This window comes from Callionymus lyra, chromosome 1, assembly GCF_982586985.1.
Source record: "Callionymus lyra chromosome 1, fCalLyr1.hap1.1, whole genome shotgun sequence".
In the NCBI taxonomy this organism is placed as follows: domain Eukaryota; kingdom Metazoa; phylum Chordata; class Actinopteri; order Syngnathiformes; family Callionymidae; genus Callionymus; species Callionymus lyra.
Genome location: NC_141818.1, coordinates 44,966,658 through 44,987,992, shown reverse-complemented (window position 1 = coordinate 44,987,992; position 21,335 = coordinate 44,966,658). Strand labels below are relative to the sequence as shown.

At 38.8% G+C, this 21,335-nt stretch overlaps 1 protein-coding gene across 2 annotated transcripts in view; it reads left to right on the top strand.

The window, feature by feature from the left end:
- The first annotated feature begins 3,621 nt into the window (after positions 1-3,621).
- LOC148089734 (dnaJ homolog subfamily A member 3, mitochondrial-like) overlaps positions 3,622-21,335 on the top strand; it is a 19,108-nt gene continuing 1,394 nt past the window's right edge. Inside the window, exons 1-12 of one of the 2 annotated variants that reach the window (XM_087809713.1) lie at positions 3,622-3,826; positions 3,922-4,052; positions 7,024-7,107; positions 7,176-7,388; positions 8,099-8,251; positions 8,713-8,860; positions 9,095-9,159; positions 9,221-9,349; positions 10,018-10,133; positions 10,214-10,308; positions 10,548-10,665; positions 11,457-12,208. In XM_087809713.1, the coding sequence (XP_087665839.1) occupies positions 3,622-3,826; positions 3,922-4,052; positions 7,024-7,107; positions 7,176-7,388; positions 8,099-8,251; positions 8,713-8,860; positions 9,095-9,159; positions 9,221-9,349; positions 10,018-10,133; positions 10,214-10,308; positions 10,548-10,657 (1,449 nt within the window). In that variant the 3' untranslated portion in view covers positions 10,658-10,665; positions 11,457-12,208. Of the gene's footprint in view, positions 3,827-3,921; positions 4,053-7,023; positions 7,108-7,175; positions 7,389-8,098; positions 8,252-8,712; positions 8,861-9,094; positions 9,160-9,220; positions 9,350-10,017; positions 10,134-10,213; positions 10,309-10,547; positions 10,666-11,456; positions 12,209-21,335 lie in introns of those variants that run through there. The other variant, XM_087809720.1, reaches the window with a different exon arrangement.

Genomic DNA, 21,335 nt, shown 5'->3' with positions numbered 1-21,335 from the left:
AAGACTCTTTTCTTTATTTTCTATCGGAGGAAAATGTTGAAGAGAAGATGAGATTCACCGCAGTTGTTACATTTATTTACTTTGTGCTCATGGTGTTGACATCAGCAGCAGCAGAACCCAAGGGTAGGATTGAGGATGAAGGATCATGATAGGAAGCTGCTTTAACGTTGACCAGTGGTTCTTGATCACAGGTCCGTTTGGCGAGGTAGTGATGAAGCTTCATGAAACAGTGTCATGTTGTTTAGAGGTCAGTAGGTGGCGCCATCAGTTTAAAAAATGATGTTTCATTAGAACAGTTGTTCAAAACAAAGGAAAATAGTGCAGAGATGCCATCTAGTGGACTCTGAAGATAATGACACTGCTTCATGAAGTTTCATCAACACATCACTACCATCTAGTGGACTCTGAAGATAATGACACCGCTTCATGAAGCTTCATCAACACATCACTACCATCTAGTGGACTCTGAAGATAATGACACTGTTTCATGAAGCTTCATCAACACATCACTACCACCTAGTGGACTCTGAAGATAATGACACTGCTTCATGAAGCTTCATCAACACATCACTACCATCTAGTGGACTCTGAAGATAATGACACTGTTTCATGAAGCTTCATCAACACATCACTACCATCTAGTGGACTCTGAAGATAATGACACTGTTTCATGAAGCTTCATCAACACATCACTTCCATCTAGTGGACTCTGAAGATAATGACACTGCTTCATGAAGCTTCATCAACGCATCACTACCATCTAGTGAACTCTGAAGATAATGACACTGCTTCATGAAGCTTCATCAAACCATCACTAGTTTATACTTTCTGATGTTCTGCTCTCAAGACAGTTTGAGTCTATCTTCAAATATTTTGTTAATTCAATAAATACAAATGTATTAAAGAACAAATACTATTAGGAATGACTGTTAGCTTAGAAAGATTCATAAAACAAGAACAAGAACAAAGTTCAATAAAAGAACAAAAAGACAAATGACAGAAATCAAAGTATAAAGAACATAGATCAAAGAAAAAGAAAAGTATACAAAGATTAACATAGAATATTATCTTTTCACTCCTGCCCCCAAATTCAGAATTAGACAATCTAAAAGCACCAGGAATTAATGAGTCCCTGAGTCTATTAGTGTTGCATCATGGGAGGAGCATTCGTGCATCTGCTTCTCTGCTCACTGATGGACAGTAGTTTGTCCAGTGATCTCCTCTCAGCAACTGTCACCAGTGAGTCCAGCTTCAACCACAGAGCCAGCCCTCCAAAAAAAAATATTAAGGAAAATAGTGCAGAGACCGCCATCTAGTGGACACTGAAAATAATGACACTGCTTCATGAAGCTTCATCAGACCATAACTACCGTGAGGTAATTGATTAATACTGTCTGAAATTGTATTAAAGGTCGTACTTTCTCTGAACTGACATTAGCTTGTGGCTCTTTAAAGGTAAGATGACTATTCCAGTCCAGTTTATTAAAGATATAAACCTTTAAACTAGTGAAAATAGCAGAGAAGCAGATGGAGCATGAATTCTCCTCCCATGGTGCAACACTAATAGACTCAGGGACTCATTCATTCCTCGTGTTATTAGACTGTTTAATTCTGAATTTGGAGGAAGGAGTGAAGTGAAAAGATGATTCTATTCTCTGTTAATCTTTGTATCCTTTTTTTTAATCTATTTTCTTTATCTATAGATTTAGATTGTGTTATCGTCTGTCTGTCTAAAACATGAAAGTGTTGTCACTTCTGCAGACGATCATTTGGTTCCACTCTCCCTCTGAGCGACACAAGTGTGGCCCTCGGTCCTCGCCCTCCACAATCTAGTCGTTCTCTAAACAGAAGCCGTCAGTAACCAAAACAGAGGCATCATCTCCACAACAGAGAGGAGTGTGAAGCATCACAGAGGACACGGCTTGGACTTGAACTCTGTCTCTTGTTTCTGTTAAAAGTGTTTGTCGCTCCACTGATGTCAACATGTGTCTGCGGGTCACTTCGGCCCTAAAACCTGCAATTTCCTGTCGGGATGATTTATGACCCGAAACTGTCCTTGATTAAAAGATACATTGTTTGAAAAGCTAATAAATATTTCACTATTTAAATGATTGTCTTTGCCCAATTTTTTTTTGTTGTAATTTGAAGTTGAATTGTGTTTGTGTTTGTTGGAGTTATTGTATAATTTAGTGTAATCTTTTTGTTGTCTATTGGATTTATTTTTAGTGTGTAATTCAGATTTCCTTTGATGAATGTCTTGATTCTTTCAGTGATTTTAGTTGTGTGTGTTTCCATTCTTTGCTTTTGAATTCTATTTGTTGTGTGCGTTTGTCCTTTGAACTACAATGACGTATGTGAATTGAATAATTTCAAACTTTATTAAAAAAAATCTTGTATATCAAATGTCCATTGTAACTCTTTAGTAGATGTTGTTGGTATTTTATTTTGGTATTTATTTGATCCATGATCGTGACATCGAGACGTCAACGCTAGTTCAGTCAAAACTATAAATCGGTGAATGAATAGCGCCCCCTTCAGTCCAGTTAGTAAACTTCTATATATCTTCTAGAATAAATGGGCTGGGATTAAACTTTTAGAGTTTTGAAGCTCTATGATAATAGTTAGTTAGTTTATGGAAGTAAAGTGTTCCGTCAGACTTTGAATTAATTTCAGAACACTGAATTTACCGAAACAAAATTTGTCTTCAAATTTGAAAAACATTTTAACATCTATTTCTTTCTATGCATGAACAAAGTCAATGTAAAATGTTATGTGTAAAAAATGTAATGTAAAAAAAGAAATCAGTGTAAACAAATTAAATGTCAATAAATTGTATGTATTTATTAATTTATTTACATAAAAAATCAATTAAAAATAACGTATGTAAATAGATGTGCAATGTATCAAGTCATATATTCAATGTTAAGAACGAAATAAAGTAAACAGTATGAAAGTGAATGTGTGCAATCGGACTTTGAATATAATTTTCCAACACTGAGTCTTTACAGCATAAGAATCTGACTTTGAATTTGAAAAACACATTTCAAGGACTGTTTTTTTTTTTTTTACCCTTTTTTTTCAATGCATGGAAATGTAATTGGTAAAATAAGTCCAGCGTTAACACATTAAATGTAAAAAAAAAAAAAAAAACGACGTACAAGAGATCGAGTAATATTAAATATTCAATGTTACGAACGCAAATAAAGTAAATAGATTCATAAAAGCAGCATCACGTCATGTAACGTCGATCGATTTATTCTACTTTGTTTACCTTATTTTTATATAAGATACAATTCAGATACAAAAGGAAAAATAGTATTTAAAATACCTTACAATTTGAGAGGTTATTAATATTATTTTGATGTCCGGATGTGACGTGTTAGTTTGTTGACGGATGTGACGACACGTCGCAGAGACGCACGTGAGAAGGTTGACGCTGACGAAGTTTGTCTGTCAATAAAGTTGCTACATTTTTAATAAACTAAAACAGACATAGACTCACTTTTATTCTGGACGACACTTTTAATTAAATAACTACAAATAAATTAAATATAATGAAATGTTCGTCACCGCGCTGTAGGATAGGCGCATGCGCACGTCCTCCCCGGTAGTGACGTCAAAATGGCGTCCACCACTAGCCGGTTCACAACATGCCTCTACTCGGCTTCTGGTGTGTTCAAACACCTTCCTGGTCGTTTGTCGGTGTTACCCGTCGGACATGCCGCGGCGTGTTCCTGGACGAGGGCTCACGGTCCCCGGGGCAGGACGACGGTCCACCGCGACCCCTGGAGACCCCGAGGCGCCGTGACATTGGGCGCAGTGACAGGTACTCTTACGTCATCTCAACTTCTGGACATTTTCTGAGACCAGCGACCAAAATAAAACACTTGTTTAAATGTGTTTTTTATTCTCTCTGTGCAGCTGCCAGTTGTTCCATCTCCCGCCGCTGCTTCCACAGCAGCAACAGTCTTGGAAACAAACAAGACTTTTATCAAGTCCTGGGTCTCGACAAAAAGGCCTCGCAGAAGGAAATCAAAAAGGCCTATTTTGAGGTAAAAACTTAAACATTTATCTAGTATGTATAAAGCGAAAGTTAGATTCAGACAAAAATATCCTTCATAGGTTTTTATAAACAGTTGCCAAGTTTCACAAAATGGCAATAGTAAGTAAATAAGTCAGATCTTTGTCAACTATTAAGGTTTTCTTTTTATAAGAATACAAATATATTGTGCTTGAATAACGGTGACAATAATACACTGTACTAAATTGACAATAAATCAATATTTCTACAGTAAAAATACATGAAACTATGTTCACTTATACTTCAAAACCTGCTGAACATGAAAGTAAAGTCAGATCTTTGTCAACTATTAAGGTTTTCTTTTTATAAGAATACAAATATATTGTGCTTGAACAACAGTGACAATAATACACTGTACTAAATTGAAAATAAATCAATATTTCTACAGTAAAAATACATGAAACTATGTTCACTTATACTTCAAAACCTGCTGAACATGAAAGTAAAGTCAGGTCTTTGTCAACTATAAAGGTTTTCTTTTTATAAGAATACAAATATATTGTGCTTGAACAACAGTGACAATAATACACTGTACTAAATTGACAATAAATCAATATTTCTACAGTAAAAATACATGAAACTATGTTCACTTATACTTCAAAACCTGCTGAACATGAAAGTAAAGTCAGGTCTTTGTCAACTATAAAGGTTTTCTTTTTATAAGAATACAAATATATTGTGCTTGAACAACAGTGACAATAATACACTGTACTAAATTGACAATAAATCAATATTTCTACAGTAAAAATACATGAAACTACGTTCACTTATACTTCAAAACCTGCTGAACATGAAAGTAAAGTCAGATCTTTATCAACTGTTTTTTTTTTTAATAAGAATTAAAATAGATTGTGCGTGAATAACAGTGACATCAATTCACTGTACTAAATTGACCATAAATCAATATTACTACAGTTAGTATTAATTAAACATTGTTTATTAATACTTTAAAACCTGCTGAACATGAAAGTAAAGACAGATCTTTGTCAACTATTAAGGTTTATTTTTTATAATAAAATACAAAGTGCACAAACAGCTTTTAAGCAAAAATAACGTCATTAGTCAGTACTTCAGTATTATTTAAACAACCGTAACTTAAGTATTTTGCAAGAAAACAAAATAATAAACGGGAAATTATAACGGATCAGCAGAAAATAGTTCCACCGCTTTTCTTCCAACAGTCTCACACACGTCTGCAGACTCTGGTCTCATCACGTAAATGTCGCTTCAAATCTAGAACAGAAGTGTCTCTGGAATCTATCGAGAGAAAATGTACTTTAATGTCACCATATCAGAGGATTTTTGAGAATCTATCAGTAAAAGTTTCGTAGATCCTTCCGCCTGTGACTTCTCTCTCACTACCGTAACACCTGCACAACAGCACAAGTGTTTTAAACTTGCGGCTCACTTGACCGCAGTGAGATCTGAGTGTCATGAAGTGCTTGACGAGAAAAAATATGTTTTATTGTGTTGATTTATAGAATTAATAAGACGGAAGTCCTCACCTCCGTGACACCCATAGCAACATAAACCTGACCAAATCTAAGTAAGTAAGTACTTTATATTTGTATAGCACTTTTCCAGACCAGGGTCACAAAGCGCTTAAACAATTAAAACAATACTCAATAAAATGGATGCTTAAAAGGTCAAGATAACAGAGACAAACACGGGTGTCTCAGAGAATACAAGTAAAAGCCTGAACAAATAAAAATATCTTAAGATGTTTCTTGAAGGAGTCAGTAGATCATCAAACACAGAGATGGTTCCAAAGCTTAGGAGCAACATTCTGGAAGGATTTCTCTCCTCTGGTCCTGAACCGTGTTCAGGAACCATCAGTAGATTCTGATCCACAGACCTCAGAGCCCGAGCTGGGGTGTAAGTCTGGATCAGATCACTGATGGAAGGTCTGACCATGAATAGATCTGAAAGTAAGAACCAGAATTTTAAAGTTGATCCTGAAAGAAACTGGCAGCCAGTGAAGAGTTTTAAGGATCGGAGAAATGTGAGTTCTTCTACTAGAGCGGCTCAGAATTCTCGCAGCAGAGTTTTGTATCAACTGCAGGCGAGACAGATCCTTCTTGTTAATCTAATGATGATTAAAATGAGATGATTATATGGTTAATTTATCCAAAAGTCTTCTTATTCGTGCAGGCTTTTCCTTGATTTTCTGGGACACCTGTGTTTTTCTTTGTGTTATCTTGATCTTTTTAGTATATATTTTTGGAGTATTTTTTTTTTGATTGTTCAAGTGCTTTGTTACACTGGTCTAGAAAAGCACTCTATAAATATAATTACTTACTTACTTACTATTTTGTCCAATAGTACTTAACATCTTCTAGAAGAGATCTTGGGCTGTCGTTGATCGTAACTTGGGATAAAGTTTATTATTGATTTATCATCGTAAACCTGTGATCATTGAAATGACATTTGAGTCAAAAATCAAATATTTTTGTTTCAATTATCAATTTTTTTACATTTAAATCTGTTTCTTAAACTTGCCATTTTAAATGATCTGTAACTATTTACAGGCTGCAAATCTAAAAATCTTCCTTAAGCAATCAATAGATTTGGCACAAAATAATGAACAAATAAAAAGGTGAAGACGAATACAACTGAGCTCCAGTCGCTACATTAAAATGAACAAACATTTTTGTCCATAACTCTACTAGGAACTACTCTGTAAATAAGTCCAACCTGTAGTCAAATGAGTGAATTTGATGTTGTTATTTTTTAATTTTATTATTTTAAATTTAACTTAAGATGTAGGAACCTTTTAAAGTACAATCGTACTTAAAAATGTGTTGTTCTATGATTTATTTTTTTTGAACTTACAACAAGGTTTATTTTTATTTTTTATTTGAATAGTCAAGCTGTACTTCATCTTTATATTGTGAGGAGAAAAAAAATTCTGTATAAGGTTTTGTCTTCTCTACTGTTTCTAGTTGGCAAAAAAGTATCATCCAGATTCCAACCCTACTGACCCAGAAGCCAAAGACAAGTTTGCAAAGCTTTCAGAAGCATACGAGGTGATGAAACATATCAACTGTGCTTTAGAGGTTTTTTTTCTCTTCATACCACATGTTTGATTCTGCAGGTGTTGAGTAATGAAGTTAAAAGGAAAGAGTATGACACCTACGGGGCTGCAGGCTTCGATCCGAACAGAACCGGGGCTGGGCAGCAGCAGCAATACTACAGAGCTGGAACTGAAAACTTGGATCCCGAGGAGCTTTTCAGGAAGATCTTTGGAGATTTCAGTGGACCTCGTGGTTTTGGAGACTTCAGCAATATGTTCGATCAGACGCCTCAGGTAAGAGCTGCGGGTGTCAAACTCATTTTATGACCTAGTGGATTCTCTTATAAAAATAAAATAAAATAAAGTACTTTTCTGAAAATTCGTCAACTCAGAAAAATGAATTGTTTAAAAAGGTAAAGTAAACATTACAAGGACATTGTTTTTATTAAAAAAAAAGTCAAATGAACAACAAATAATTCAAAAGAAACTAACTGAATATTGTAGAATAAAAAATAGATGTATTTCGTGCAACTTCAGATTATATATATATACAAATGTTTTAATTATTAAAAATACAAGTTAGTAACGTGTAAAAACACAGTAATGAGGTTTTATTTTTTTCCAGGTCGGAATCTGAAGAAAGAAGTTCTCTCAATGTATCACTATCGGTCCATAGTGTAGTATTTCCAATGATATAACTTGACAAATATTTATATATTTAGTAATAAATGACACAATTTTATCTAATTGGTGGAGTTTTGAATAACCATCCGGATTCCTTTAGGCTCTCGCAGTCGTGCCCACTTCAACACAGCTTTCCTGTTAGTTTCCACTCCAGTTATGTAATATAATGTGTGAACTTTACCATTAATACTGTTGTTTATTTATTTTTAAACTACAGGAGAGTAACATTGAAAGCACAGACCTGCGCCAAGCAGCTCATTCCACTCCCAAGTGCTTCTTTTGGTTATAGGTTTAACAAAACCTCCTCTTGTACTTTCAAGTTTGTGATGGAGCTGACGTTCACTGAGGCGGTGAAGGGCGTCAACAAGGATCTGACCATCAGCATGGACGACACCTGCCCCAGGTGTGACGGCAAAGGCAACGAGCCCGGGACGAAGGTTTCTCACTGTCACTACTGCAACGGCACCGGTGTGGTGAGTGTGTCCGATCACACCTGTATTGATAAGTGGGACAATAATGATCATTTCAACGTGTCCTTATAGATACAAGTGATTTTATTTATTGAGTATCTATCATAATTGTTTTCTGGTCAGAAAAATTGTATGAATGATTTTGAAATATTTTTCAAATAATGAAATATCTTAATGCAATGATATGGTTGGTTAACCGCACTCATTTTGAGGTGAATTTTCCATCCCATCTTAATTCATTAAAAAAAAGAAACTACCAATACTTGCAAAAAATGCACATGGGTCCAAATAACAAGACTATATTAATGTGAATTTATGCCTGATTTTGGGGGGAAATGTGTCTTAAATAACGTGTTAAAACTGCCTGTTGTTGATGAGATAATAAGGAAATTGAAAGTGAAAATGGCACCATTGAGCCTACTTTGCATTTAATATTAAAAGTATTTCCTGTTCACCTTTTCCAGGAGTCCATCAACACGGGTTCCATCTTGATGCGGACCACGTGTCGGCGCTGCAGAGGCACGGGCTCGTTCGTGAACACGCACTGCCTTCTCTGTCGAGGCAGCGGTCAGTTCCAGAAGAAGCAGACCGTGACGGTGCCGGTTCCTGCCGGTTGGTATTATTTCTGATCGCTTCATTTTAATCATAAATACTGAAAAGTGTGAGGTTTCTAAGATGTAAGGGAGGGTTTTAAGCCACCGAGAAATAATGTTTGGTTTCATTATTCTCAGTGCTCGGTAGGTGGCGCCAAAGGTCAAATTACAATGTTCAAAGACTGTAAAACAAACTTCTATAACGTGAATAGTTGATAAAATATGATAAATAAATATGTTTTTTCTCTCTCAGGTGTGGAAAATGGCCAGACGGTGTCGATGCCAGTGCGAAACAAGAACATCCACATTACCTTTCGGGTAAGCTGTGTCACATTTTGTGTCTAAACAAGCGATACATTTCATGCTGGCACGTCCTCAGGTCCAGAGCAGTCCAGTGTTCCGGCGAGACGGAATCGACATCCACTCGAACGTGAACATCTCTGTGGCTCAGGCTATTCTGGGTGGAACCATATCCGTGCAGGGACTCTACCAGAACATCAGCATCGTGGTGAGATCCTATGAGTGTAAATGCTAAGACAATTTTCCTTGATTTTCTGGAACTCCTGTTGTGTTCTCAGTTTTATCTTGACCTTTAAAGTATATATTTTATTGAATATTGTTTTGATTGTTTAAGCGCCTTGTGACCCTGGTCTGGAAAAGCGCTATACAAATAAAAATGACTAACTTACTTACTTGCAATCCCAAAATTTGTGTTATCTCTGTTAACGTGTGTCACACACTGGGCGTGACAAGATGTTTGTTTGTTTAATACTTGTTCAGCTGAAACTAGCTCGCTTTCATGCAGGTGGATTTCATGACTTGTGATAACATGTCGATCAGATCCAAGCGATTCAAGTTATAAAATGTCATAATTAGGATTGAAGTCAATTTGATTAAAGTGAAAACGTGTGCCTTGTTATGTAGCTTGTTTGTCATTTCCGACAGTTCCTCTTGATCCTGATTTGAGTTTGATATGAGTTAAAAGTTTGATATTATTCTCCGTATCTCACTTATGTTTCTGTAAGAATTATGCAAGTTTAGTCCAAACTACTGAAACAATATGTCAGAATATCTGTCGCCACTGTTGACTCCATCCAGAAAACATTTAGATCAAACCATTAAATTGAGAGTTTATCCTGTGAGATAAGTGCCTTTTTTTTTTTTTTATCCTCTCAGATTCCTGTCAGCTGTCAGGCCGACCAGGTGATCCGCCTGCACAGGAATGGAATCCGCAGAATGAACAGCTTCGGCTACGGCGACCATTACGTGCATATCAAGATCAAAGTTCCCAAGTGCGTCTCGTCATTTATTTTGATTTCCACTTTGACACGAGGTGTGAGAACACGTCGCTGACACTGTCATGTCGCGGCAGATCACTGACCCGAAAACAACGCTCGCTGTTGCTGAGCTACGCCGAAGATGAGACTGACGTGACGGGGACGATTAATGGCGTCAAACCAACAGAAGGTTTGTGTAAAACGGAATAAGAAAAGTGTTGCCGGAACAGTTTGTGTATCAAAGTGATGGCCACGTCTACGAGTGATTGATTATCAGCTGCTCTTGGAAAACTTTCCCAGACGTCTTATTCCATATCCTTAGCTGAGCTTATCAGAGTTTAACTCTGTATCAAGTCGTGCTAAAAGAAACTGCTGCTAATTCATAACAAATAATCCTGCGGTACTGATGCAGTGCGTGTTTGTCACCAGGAGGTGGCGCCTCGAGCTCAAGCCAGAGCTCGAGCAGCTCCGAGGAGAAGCAGCAGGACCAGAAGGAGGAAGAAGGTTTCTTCTCTAAGCTCAAGAAAATGTTCAGTTGAGATCTAAGGTGAGCGTGATAGTCATTCCAGTAAAACTGGGTCACGACGTAGAACGGTTTGTCGTTTCAATTCAAAAGCTCAACTTGTCATTAGTTCCCGAGTCATTTTAAATCGAAATAGGAGCGATAAAGTAAATTAAATCTAGAATAAATGAAAATGCGTTATCAGTACATGAAGTCAGATTTTACAACAAAACGGTTCAGTGAAGTCCTCACTTCTCGCAGCCCCCTGGACTCTCCTGGTGATCGGATGCTTCACTTCAGAGGCTCCGGTGTCATTCCAGGACAGTTTGTGCAGCAAAACCACGGTTTATGTGGATCACTCTGCCCACTTTAAGTCCCTCGAACACATCCTGTCGGTGCTTTCAGGTGCTCAGAGGACGGGTCTTCTCAAGTTTACAGTTGACCGTCGCAATCTCAATTAAAACCTAATGAGGGAAACCTTTCAGTTGCAGTCAAGACACTCAAAACACAAGGGTGTGTATCAACAAATCAAGTCATTTTGTGTGTTAAAGTGTGTGTATTTGTGATGGTTACATAATGTAGGAGCGCTATTATAATGCTGCTCCGCCTTCCTATTGTTTCTTATTGAGTCATTATTATCAAATCAACATACGGTGCTTGAAAATACCAGAGTCGAACCTGCAGTAAAGAGTATTTTCTGTCGACATGAAACTTAAATCTCTTGTTTTGTGAGAGTTTTTTGGCGCATTTATGATCCATGTTTAATAATAATTGTTTGGCGTTTAATGGAGACGAATATATTCAAGAAGTGGTTAATTCATGTCATTTGTCGTCAGGTGGGACGTCCCAACATGGCAAACGTTTCTCTGAACGGAGGGTCCTGGGTCAAGGGTCACGGTGTCGGGGGGGACAAAGTGTCTAATCGTCCAAGCTTTAGTCGCTTTTGATGCGGCGGAGCGAGATATCGTCTCATGACGGCTGACAAATGTGAGCGTCTCGACGAAGCCGGCGCCCCCACGACGTCTCTTAATACAAATGTTCAAACAAGTTAAAAGTCTGTTTTTATCTCCGTTAAGAAAAGTTGCCGCTCGACGTTTCCCTGTCAAATCCGTCCGCACGTGCTGCGGATAAATAAGACTAACGTATGTTTACATAACTACTTCCTGTGCTAATCACGTCTGGAATTCGCTGGATTAGAAGTCGCCTTCATGCCGCGGCCGATCGCTAATCAGTGTCAGTGGACTGTGTCTTATGATCGTTGTCACAGCTCCTACGATGGTAACTGGATTAGACGCGGTAAAAGAAAGAAATATGGCGAGAGGGAGAATATTTTGAAGGTGGTACGATGCGAAGAAAAGCTGGATAATCATGAGCAAACCAGGACTGAAGTCGGTGAGTGCGGAGCTGTTAGAAGCTGTTTATTGATCCCAGATTTTATTGAGTAAATGCATCTATTTGTGTAAAAAAAAATGTGTAAAAAGATTCCTAAATGATATTATTGTTTGTGTGGAGACTCAGAAGTTACAAATATCTGGACCTCCAAAGTCAAAAATGTTGAATAAATCTCTTGGAAACTGAACAAAAACAAGTGCTCAAAGCTTATTCGTCAGCCCGCCTTGATTCCGTCTCTCGTCTTCATCGCCTTCTTGTCTTTCTGGAAAGACTCCTGGAGAGTCTTCTGACGCCGTCGGCCCCTCAATGTGCTCTCGTTCTGAACCGACTGGAACAACATGAGCCGGTGAAAGTCGAGTGGGACCAGGGCAACACAAAGATCCTTGACGTGATGAAGTGACTCTGATGAAGTTAAAGATTGGACAGGAGCTGTGGGGGTCATGAGCAGAAAAAAGAGTCCTCCCGTGTCAATCATGTGTGATTGACGGCTTATCGCCACGGGCAACTGGGAACGACGAGGAAGCCTTCGAGAAGTGATAAGAATGAACCTTAAAAGTCCTCGCTGCGGTGTCAAGAAGAGCTGTTAATTAAAGGACGCTCTTATTGTGAAGGAGCTTTGTAGTCGATGTGAACCGAACGGTTACAGAAGATGTTTTTGTTCCCTCGACCTGTAGTCGCTCTGAGGGAACACACGGCTGAGCTTAGCTGGCGTGTGTGGGAACTAAATAAATGTCTTCACCTCCTTGTAGTTCTGTATCTGATGGATACATGTTTTCTTTGTGTCGCACTGTTTAATCTTCTCTTTGTATATTTTGAGTTTTCTTTTTTCAAATGAGTGTATCTCTGAACCTGTTTTTGTTTATTTATAGTCTGTGTTTTTGTCACTGCTTCGATTAATGTTATACTGTATGTGCAGTTTTGTTTTTCTTGCTCTAGTTTTTGTGTGTTTAAAGGTCCTGAATTTTCCAATTGTCGTGTGTGTCATTATGTATCTGTGTGCTCACTGAGCATCCAAGTTGTATTGTGTAATCGCTGTGTGTTGTGGCCATGTGTGGGTTTCTGTTGTGGTTTCTATAGTTGTGTGCTTGCTTGAGAACTTGTGTGATCATTTTTTTTTTTTTTAAATCTAGGTCAACCATTTAATTTCACTGTATCATTGTGTTTTCAAGAGCTTTGAAGTGTGTGTACTACATTGTACACTTTTGTTATTGCTTATTTATTATTTGCGTGTTTTTCTGTATTCTTTTGTGTGTTTTTCTTGTTTGATTGTATGTAGTGGGTTTTGTATGTCTCTGCCTTATGTTGCCTCTAATAGTGTGTATTCTTTTGTGACCGTGTCTTTGTGATTTTAGGATATTTGTCGATTTCTTTATCTGTCCTTTGAATGAATTTGTATGAGATTCCCTGATTTCATTCAGTTGTTTTCTTTCTTTGTTCATTTAAGGAGTGATTTTTAGTTGTGTGTGTGTGTGTGTGTGTGTGCGCGTCTGAGTGAAAGGCTAAAGGGGACGAATGGAACGTGCCTGTTTCCCATTTCGGCCTCAATCAGAACAACCTTCTTCCAATTTCAGCTTCCCTCTTCTTCGTCCCCCGACCTCCTCAAATTAGGGTTCCAGATCACTTCCACATGCATGTAGGTGTGTGTGTGTGTGTTATATTGTGCCTATCTCCAGGGGTCACGGGGGCACTCCTTACCTCCTGGACTATTAAAAAACCGACCCCAGATTAAAGATCAGATTACCAGATTGCTAAACGTTTCCACATGCTCTCTGCATATGAAGAAACGAAGCCTTGGCCTCGCAGACGAGCCTCTCCCAAATACCCCGACACAGGCTGCACACGTCCATGACCTCACGACTGCTAATGCACAACACATTTGTGACTCGAGTGGGTCGTCTGATCGTGAGGCTTTTTTCCCGCTCGAACCTATTTTCATCTTCAGTCTGGAAGATGAGCGACTGTGTGGATTAAAATCTGATTTACAGAGAACAAAATGTGCTGATGTGAGTCACAGTCCTGTGTATTATCTGTAATTTAATAGAAATACAAACACGGCAGCTTGACTTTTGTGGTACTTCAGAAAATTGATGACTCAGCAGGTCTATTTTGTCTCCAACTGTAAACGGTTTAAACAAAATGAAACCACTTTTTTAGCATGGTTTACAGTGATGCTAACTGTTAGCACGCAGCATCAGTTTTCACTTATAAACTCCAAGGTCAATGCCTCAATTCACCTAAAGAATAAATTCTAACTTTGGCATTGTGTTCAGGACAGCTTCTCACAGTAAGTGTTACTGCCACAAACAAGATCAACAAACTTCCAGGGACCCGAAGGAAAATGCTAATTGTAATATTTACAATATAGACCAGGTCTGCCCTGGGCCTCCTCAGTGTTGGACATGACACCGTACCAAAAAGATGCCTAAGCACCTTAACTAGTTTTTAACCATTTGGAAGTTCTAATCCCAGTCTCTTCTGGATGGTTAAGTTCCCTTCCGTGTTAAATGCTATGAGCGCCTGATTCACTTGCTGAGATATGGTCTCATCTTCTATGCATTTCTTTCAACAAGAATTCAGTCGTCTCTTGCTCCATTAGACCAATGCCTCCTCTATCGACTTTCAGCTCCGTCTTTCCCTCATTCATAAACAAGATCCCTTTGAAACTCTGTAAAGAGAATTCTGAGCCGCTCTAGTAGAAGAACTCACATTTCCAGGATTCTTAACAATCTGCATTGGCTGCCAGTTTCTTTCAGGATCTATTTTAAAATTCTGGTTTTACTTTCAGATCTATTCATGGTCAGACCTTCCATCAGTGATCTGATCCAGACTTACACCCCAGCTCGGGCTCTGAGGTCTGTGGATCAGAACCTACTGATGGTTCCTGAACACGCTTCAGGACCAGAGGAGAGAAATCCTTCCAGACTGTTGCTCCTAAGCTTTGGAACGATCTCTGTGTTTGATGATCTACTGACTCCTTCAAGAAACTTCTTAAGACACTTTAATTTCTGCTTTTTCTTAACTTTCTGGGACTCCTGTGTTTGTCTAATGTCTCTTGATCTTTTAGAGTTTTTAAATTTGTATGTATTTTGAACTTTGTATTGCCTTTGATTGTTCCAGCACTTTGTGACCCTGGTCTAAAAAGGTACTTTACAAATATCTTTTGATTACTTATTTTAAATCTGCACCATTTTTTGCTTAAATAGCTTAAACATCCTTAGATGAGTGAGCAGTGAAAGTTTCCACCAACCGTGAGACTTTCCACTTCTGGTTCAGAAACCAAATTTCCGTTTTATGAATCTTGTTTTTTTTGGTGTAATCAGAGATCTTTTTCAGATTTCCCCCTGCTCAGGTTCTTCCAAAAACTGAGCTTCAGCGTCTGCTCTCAGTCAGGAAGCCGACGCTCTCGTTGACTCGGCTGCCGTGATTTATTCGGGGTCTTGTTTGCTGTGAGGGGGGTCTGGCTCCAGGACTGTGTGGGAGAGACTCTGGGGGGGGAGTGATGGATGCGTCCAGAAATGTCTGTTATAACAAAAACTGAGCTGAAGTTGCTACTCGAAAGTATTGATCGAAGTTAGTCATCGTCTTCCCACTTTTATTCAGACAATATTCCCTCGACGTCACCACCTGCCACACAAACTTGGAAGTGAGCCTGTGTAGGAAAAGTAAAAAAATATTATTAATGTATAAATAGCTGCAAAAAGATCTTATGAAACCCTAACTATAGAACAGAAGTTGCATGGTTTGCATTTTAACCTGACACTTTTAGGAAAAATATTTCATTAATAAATTGTTTTTCAAGAATACAACCCAATAGAAAGATGGTTTGAATCGATTCTTGCTCAATCACAAATGGGGCCAAAATATGGGTAAAATGTAAGGATGGGTTCAGACACTCATAATGCCACCGGTTCTGACAGTAACTTAGTTAGTGGAACCGAAAAAAGCAACAGAGACTTATTTGGCTTTTAACATGTTAATGTCAGGACAGTTATTAAAGTTCTCTTAAACTCTTTTGCCCCTGAATAATATAAACACAACATAACTCTGACAAAGTGTATTCATTTGTATTTGTTAATTTTGATAATTGATCATTTTAGAAACGTCACTTGTGTTTTTTGGACAATTTTTGTATTCATTATTTAGTCACCATTCTGGGGATTGTTTAAAGGTGAACTCGTGAAAACCCAACTCTCCTGAATCACATGTTTCAAATGTTGAATCTTCTTCTCCAAGAAGTCCCTCATCATGAGCATGTTTTCAACTTATTTCTCTATAAAGTTCTCCCCCGAAATCTCGGCGAACGAGAGGTTACGAGAGCAGTGTCCAACACAACAAAATGTAACCATCTGTTTCTTCCTCGTGTTGACTGGAGCTCTTCTACCGATTCCTAGGAAGTTATCCACGTCGCCATTAGCCAAAGTGGTTTAAGGACTCGTGTGATTGTTTCCACATCTCAGCTGCCGCCTGGTTTGTTTCAACAAACCTGATTGTTCAACCTTAACCTGAGTGTGATGAAGCGTCTGGTGGTGATTGGGTTCAATGAGCAGGAAAGTCGTTTTTTTGTGCCGCAGTTATTCGTAACTTTTTACTTGTGATTGATTTTTTTATATTAAATCTTCTAACGTGGTCGGCTGAGTCACACGTCATACTGTGGATCCGAGCAGGCGTGGGAGTCGCCACAGCCGAGCGAGGGTTTGTTGACTTGGACGACTTTTTCTAACCCTTTAAGTGACTTTTCACCTTCAAACTCTTACTCATCAAGCAGTTGTAAATCAAGTCTCTCCGACTATCGCGTGACCGGAGTTATGTGGTCATAAAGTTATATGAGTTTATCCCAAAATGACAAATAAGTCACTTGGATTCATTACAAATTTGTTTTAAAAACAAAAAAATGTTCTATTTATACTGTATTTTTTACTTTATCCTCGTTATATACTATACAACTGTAAGTAATATACATTTTTGGATATATTCTCTTTAAAAATAAATTCTTGTTAACATTTTTAAATGTTCATATTTAACATGTTTTTCTATCATTTCTTTTTATTTCTCATTGAAGGGTAAAAGAAAAGATCATTTGTTCACATTTTAATTTACTTATCTTTTACTTTTTTTCTATTTCTTTCTCTATGTTTATAGAGATATATTATCTATATTTTCCCTTGGTTTTCTGGAACTCCTGTTGTGTTCTCAGTTTTATTTTGCACTTTAAAGTATATACTTTATTGAATATTGTTAAGCACTTTGTGACCCTGGTCTAGAAAAGCGCTATACAAATAAAAATGACTTACTTACTTACTTACTATGTACACATATATTTTCACATTAATTATTTCAGTTTGGTTGTTTGTTTGGTTAAATTTATATATATATATATATAAAATATGTTACTTTTTGATCAATTTTTTATAAAAAATACTGTTGATTATGTCATGACTGCTCCTCATCTGTCTGTGGACCTGTGAGTCTAGATCATCCATGACGATGGCGTTTAGACTGCGGTCAGACTCTGGGAAAACTCTTCGATCATTTGTGGTTTTCCTTTTGTTTGCCGCGAGCAAGCGCTAGCAGGCTCGTCCGCGGCGGGTTAGCAGTCGGGAGCTAGCTTCATCCAAGTGTGTAAAAGTGGTGCAAGTTTAGGTTAAGAGGGTCCTGCTCTCGCTCTCGACCGCCGTCATCTTCACGGCAGACGCTCGCCTCTCGCCGCTGTTTACGCCCAAAGTACACACATGTTGACAGCAGAGTGTAAACACGGGCCGGACCAGATGGAAGATCGTGTTCCGGAGATTTTTTCCTTGAACTCGACGATGGTTTCGAGAAACAAAGAGGCGACTATTCGATTTTTACTTCATCTGGGAACGCATCAGTATTCCATGAGCTTGGATAAACAATTGAAACGGATCGGACCAGAACCTTCCCCGGGACCTCAGGACATTGACATTATTTTTAAAGTGTGTTGTTTTCCACAAATGAAGACGGATGTTGTCATCAGTTTGTTTCTTTCTTTCATTTTCGTCCTCTGGCTTCACTGAACACGAGCCGTCGATGTTCTGGTCCGTGAAACGGTCCGGAGCGAAACTAACACGTTTGGATTTGTACAAACAGAAACTTCTCTTTGCACTTCTGACCAGCAACATCTGGAGTGAGACAGTGCAGCGTCCCGGGGTGTGATCCCTCCTTGTCTCTCCTGCAGCTTGGAATACCTGTGATGTCATTGAAGGGACTGACCATCGGACCCCCTGCTGCCCTGGAGCTGCACATGACACAAAGGCAGCTGGAACATCCCTGCGACAACAACTGCAGTTTTTTTTATAATGTGTACTTCTCAATTATCCCTCAATTCAATTGAAACCGTAAAATGGAAATTGATTTCCCATGACTAGTACAAAGGCCGAGGCAACTTGTGACCTTTCTGTTTGGAGTTTGTATGATCTCTACTTTACTCCGGTTTCCTCCCACAGTCCAAAAACATACAGAGGTTGATTGAGAACTTTGGGAAATTGTCCACAGGTATGAGTGTGTGTGTGAATGGTTGTGTGTCTTTGTGTGTGCCCTGCGACAGATTGGAGTCCTGTCCAGAGTGTCCCCTCCCTCTCGCCCTATGATACTGGGATAGGTTCCAGTCTCCCCGCAACCCCGGTAAGGGATAAAGCGATAGACAATGAATGAATGAATGAATGAATAATACAAAGATGAGAAACAAAACTATTCCCTGTTTTCAATTGAAGTTTTTAAAATTAAATCAAGAGAGGTCCTACGAGTTGGAGTGAAAAGATGATTCTTTGTTAATCTTTGTATCCTTTTTTGTGTGTTTTTTTTTAATCTACGTTCTTTTTATTGGATTTTGTTCTTTTGATTGTAATGTGTGCTTGTTCTTGTTTTTTATGAATCTACCGTCTGCTGTAAGCTGGAAAACTAATTTCCTGAAAGAGACCTCCAGAGGGATTAACATCCATCCATCCATCCATCCATCCATCCATCCATCCATCCATCCATCCATCCATCCATCCATCCATCCATCCATCCATCCATCCATCCATCCATCCATCCATCCATCCATCCATCCATCCATCCATCCATCCATCCATCCATCCATCCATCCATCCATCCATCCATCCATCCATCCATCCATCCATCCATCCATCCATCCATCCATCCATCCATCCATCCATCCATCCAAAAAACTGTCTCCCTTTCAATCTCTTAAAATAATATATTGTTTTGTAGCCGTTAAAAATCGTAATCACATCATTTATTGTGTTTGTTGTTAAGTGTACAATTGTCTTTACACCACTGACATGAACCCATCCTGGTTATAACGTTGTATAACGGACTGAAAACCTCACGCCGCGATCAAAGGAAGATCAAAGTCGTGTCGTATCGGGTGAAACGTCTTGTTCGCCGCAGCTTCTCCGACATCACTGTAAACGTACAGAATATTTCTCCCTGTAACCCCGAGTAGCCGGGCGCGAAGAATGAAAAGAATGCGATATGAAGGGAGATTCATTTTGAGTACATGTAACTAGAATGCAGTAAAACAATGAGCAGCGAGTCGAGAGAGGAGGAATGTAGCAGAAATGTCCAGCCCTGAACACCTGCAGAGTGTTGTGTTGGAACAGCTGCAGCCACACGGAGAGAGAGTCGCAGTTTCTGCCAAAGATCTCCTTGTATCGCCGCCTTCCACTGACGCTCTCCCCGACTATGACCGTTGGACAGAGAGAGAAAACAAAACACAATTATTTCCACTTCTTCGACGACTCCCGCCAGAGTTTTAATGAAGTCAGCGGCGTTTACGTGATCATTAGTGTGTGGTGTTGTGGTGCGATGGAGTCACACAACTGTATTTGTTGTGTAATTACTCTTGCAGATGGAAACCAAAGATGATGGAACAACAACCTTTGTTAGATTAAAAATTATTATACACTATACGTATACGCCATACTTAAATGAATGCTAAAAGATCATCAAAATATAAAGTATAAATTCCTAGCTTCATCTAAGAGCTTTAACGGTTGAATACACATTCACATCAACATTTCACTCCAGACTGACGCACTGTTTTAAAGACAAGCTTGGAACAGAATTAGAGAAATGACACCGGTTATTTAAACGTCTGTTTGTCTGCCTTTTCACACCTGGGGTCGTGGATCGAAAAGCAAAGCAGGACACACCCAGGAGGGGGGGGGGGTTGGAAGACAGAGGAACCCACCCAAGCAAGAGGACAATTTAGGAAGTTCATCAGCGGGTGATCAAGACACAAGAACCATGAAAGAGCCATTTGCCCCTCATGGAAATTTGCCTTAAATATAGCGATGTTTCTAAATTCGAGACCGTTTCTCCCGGAGCTATTGAACTGTAGAGCTGCCGGTGTAAAGCTTGTATTTTGTTTGACTTGAAGCGGCGAATAAATGACCCGTGACACTCGCATTGACCATTTATCTCCACAAAGCAAAGTATTAAGACCCGGAAGTGACGGCGTGTTGGAGCGACTGAAACGGACTCCAGTTTTGATCCTTTTAACTTGAAATGTAAACATGTTGGAAAATATTTTATTTTGCTAAAATCATGGATGGACGGATTGATCTACAAACGCACAAGCTAACGTTTACAGAACCTTGTGTTTGTAGATCAAGGGTTTTTATTTCATTTTCCCGTCCGTCGTCAGCCTCTTCTCCAGCTCTGCTGTCTCGCCTGCAGTTGATACAAAACGCTGCAACGAGAATTCTGACCTGCTCTAGTAGAAGAACTCACATTTCCCCCGATCCTTAAAACTCTTCACTGGCTTTCAGGATCAATTTTTAAAATTCTGGTTCTTACTTTCAGATCTATTCATGGTCAGACCTTCCATCAGTGATCTGATCCAGACTTACTTATTTACTGTTGCTAACGTATGTTAAGCTACGGAGCTACATTTCTGTTTGCCAAGCACACATTTTCCTCTCCTTGATGAGCATCCGAGCACACAACCATCGTTTTAACTGTAGCAGCATCTTATTTGCTGATGATGTGTTATTATTCAAGGATCGACACTCGCCAAAGAGTCCACTGACAGGCGCGAGTACCGAGGTGAAACAGGAAGTGGAACCACTAGTTTCAATTGACTTCCAAGAAAATAATTTGACAGGAATTGTCCATCAAGATCCTGCTGAAGTCTAAGGCCATACGTGGATGTGAGCGCCATTCAGCTGGGGGGGCTTTATTTTAAAAAATGTGGGCCTTAAAAATGGAAATAGTGTTTCAGAATGTTACAAATACCAAATTTCCGGGGGGGGGCGGACCCCAAAACCCCCTAAAATCCTCGCTCTCTCAGCGGTCAAAGGTCC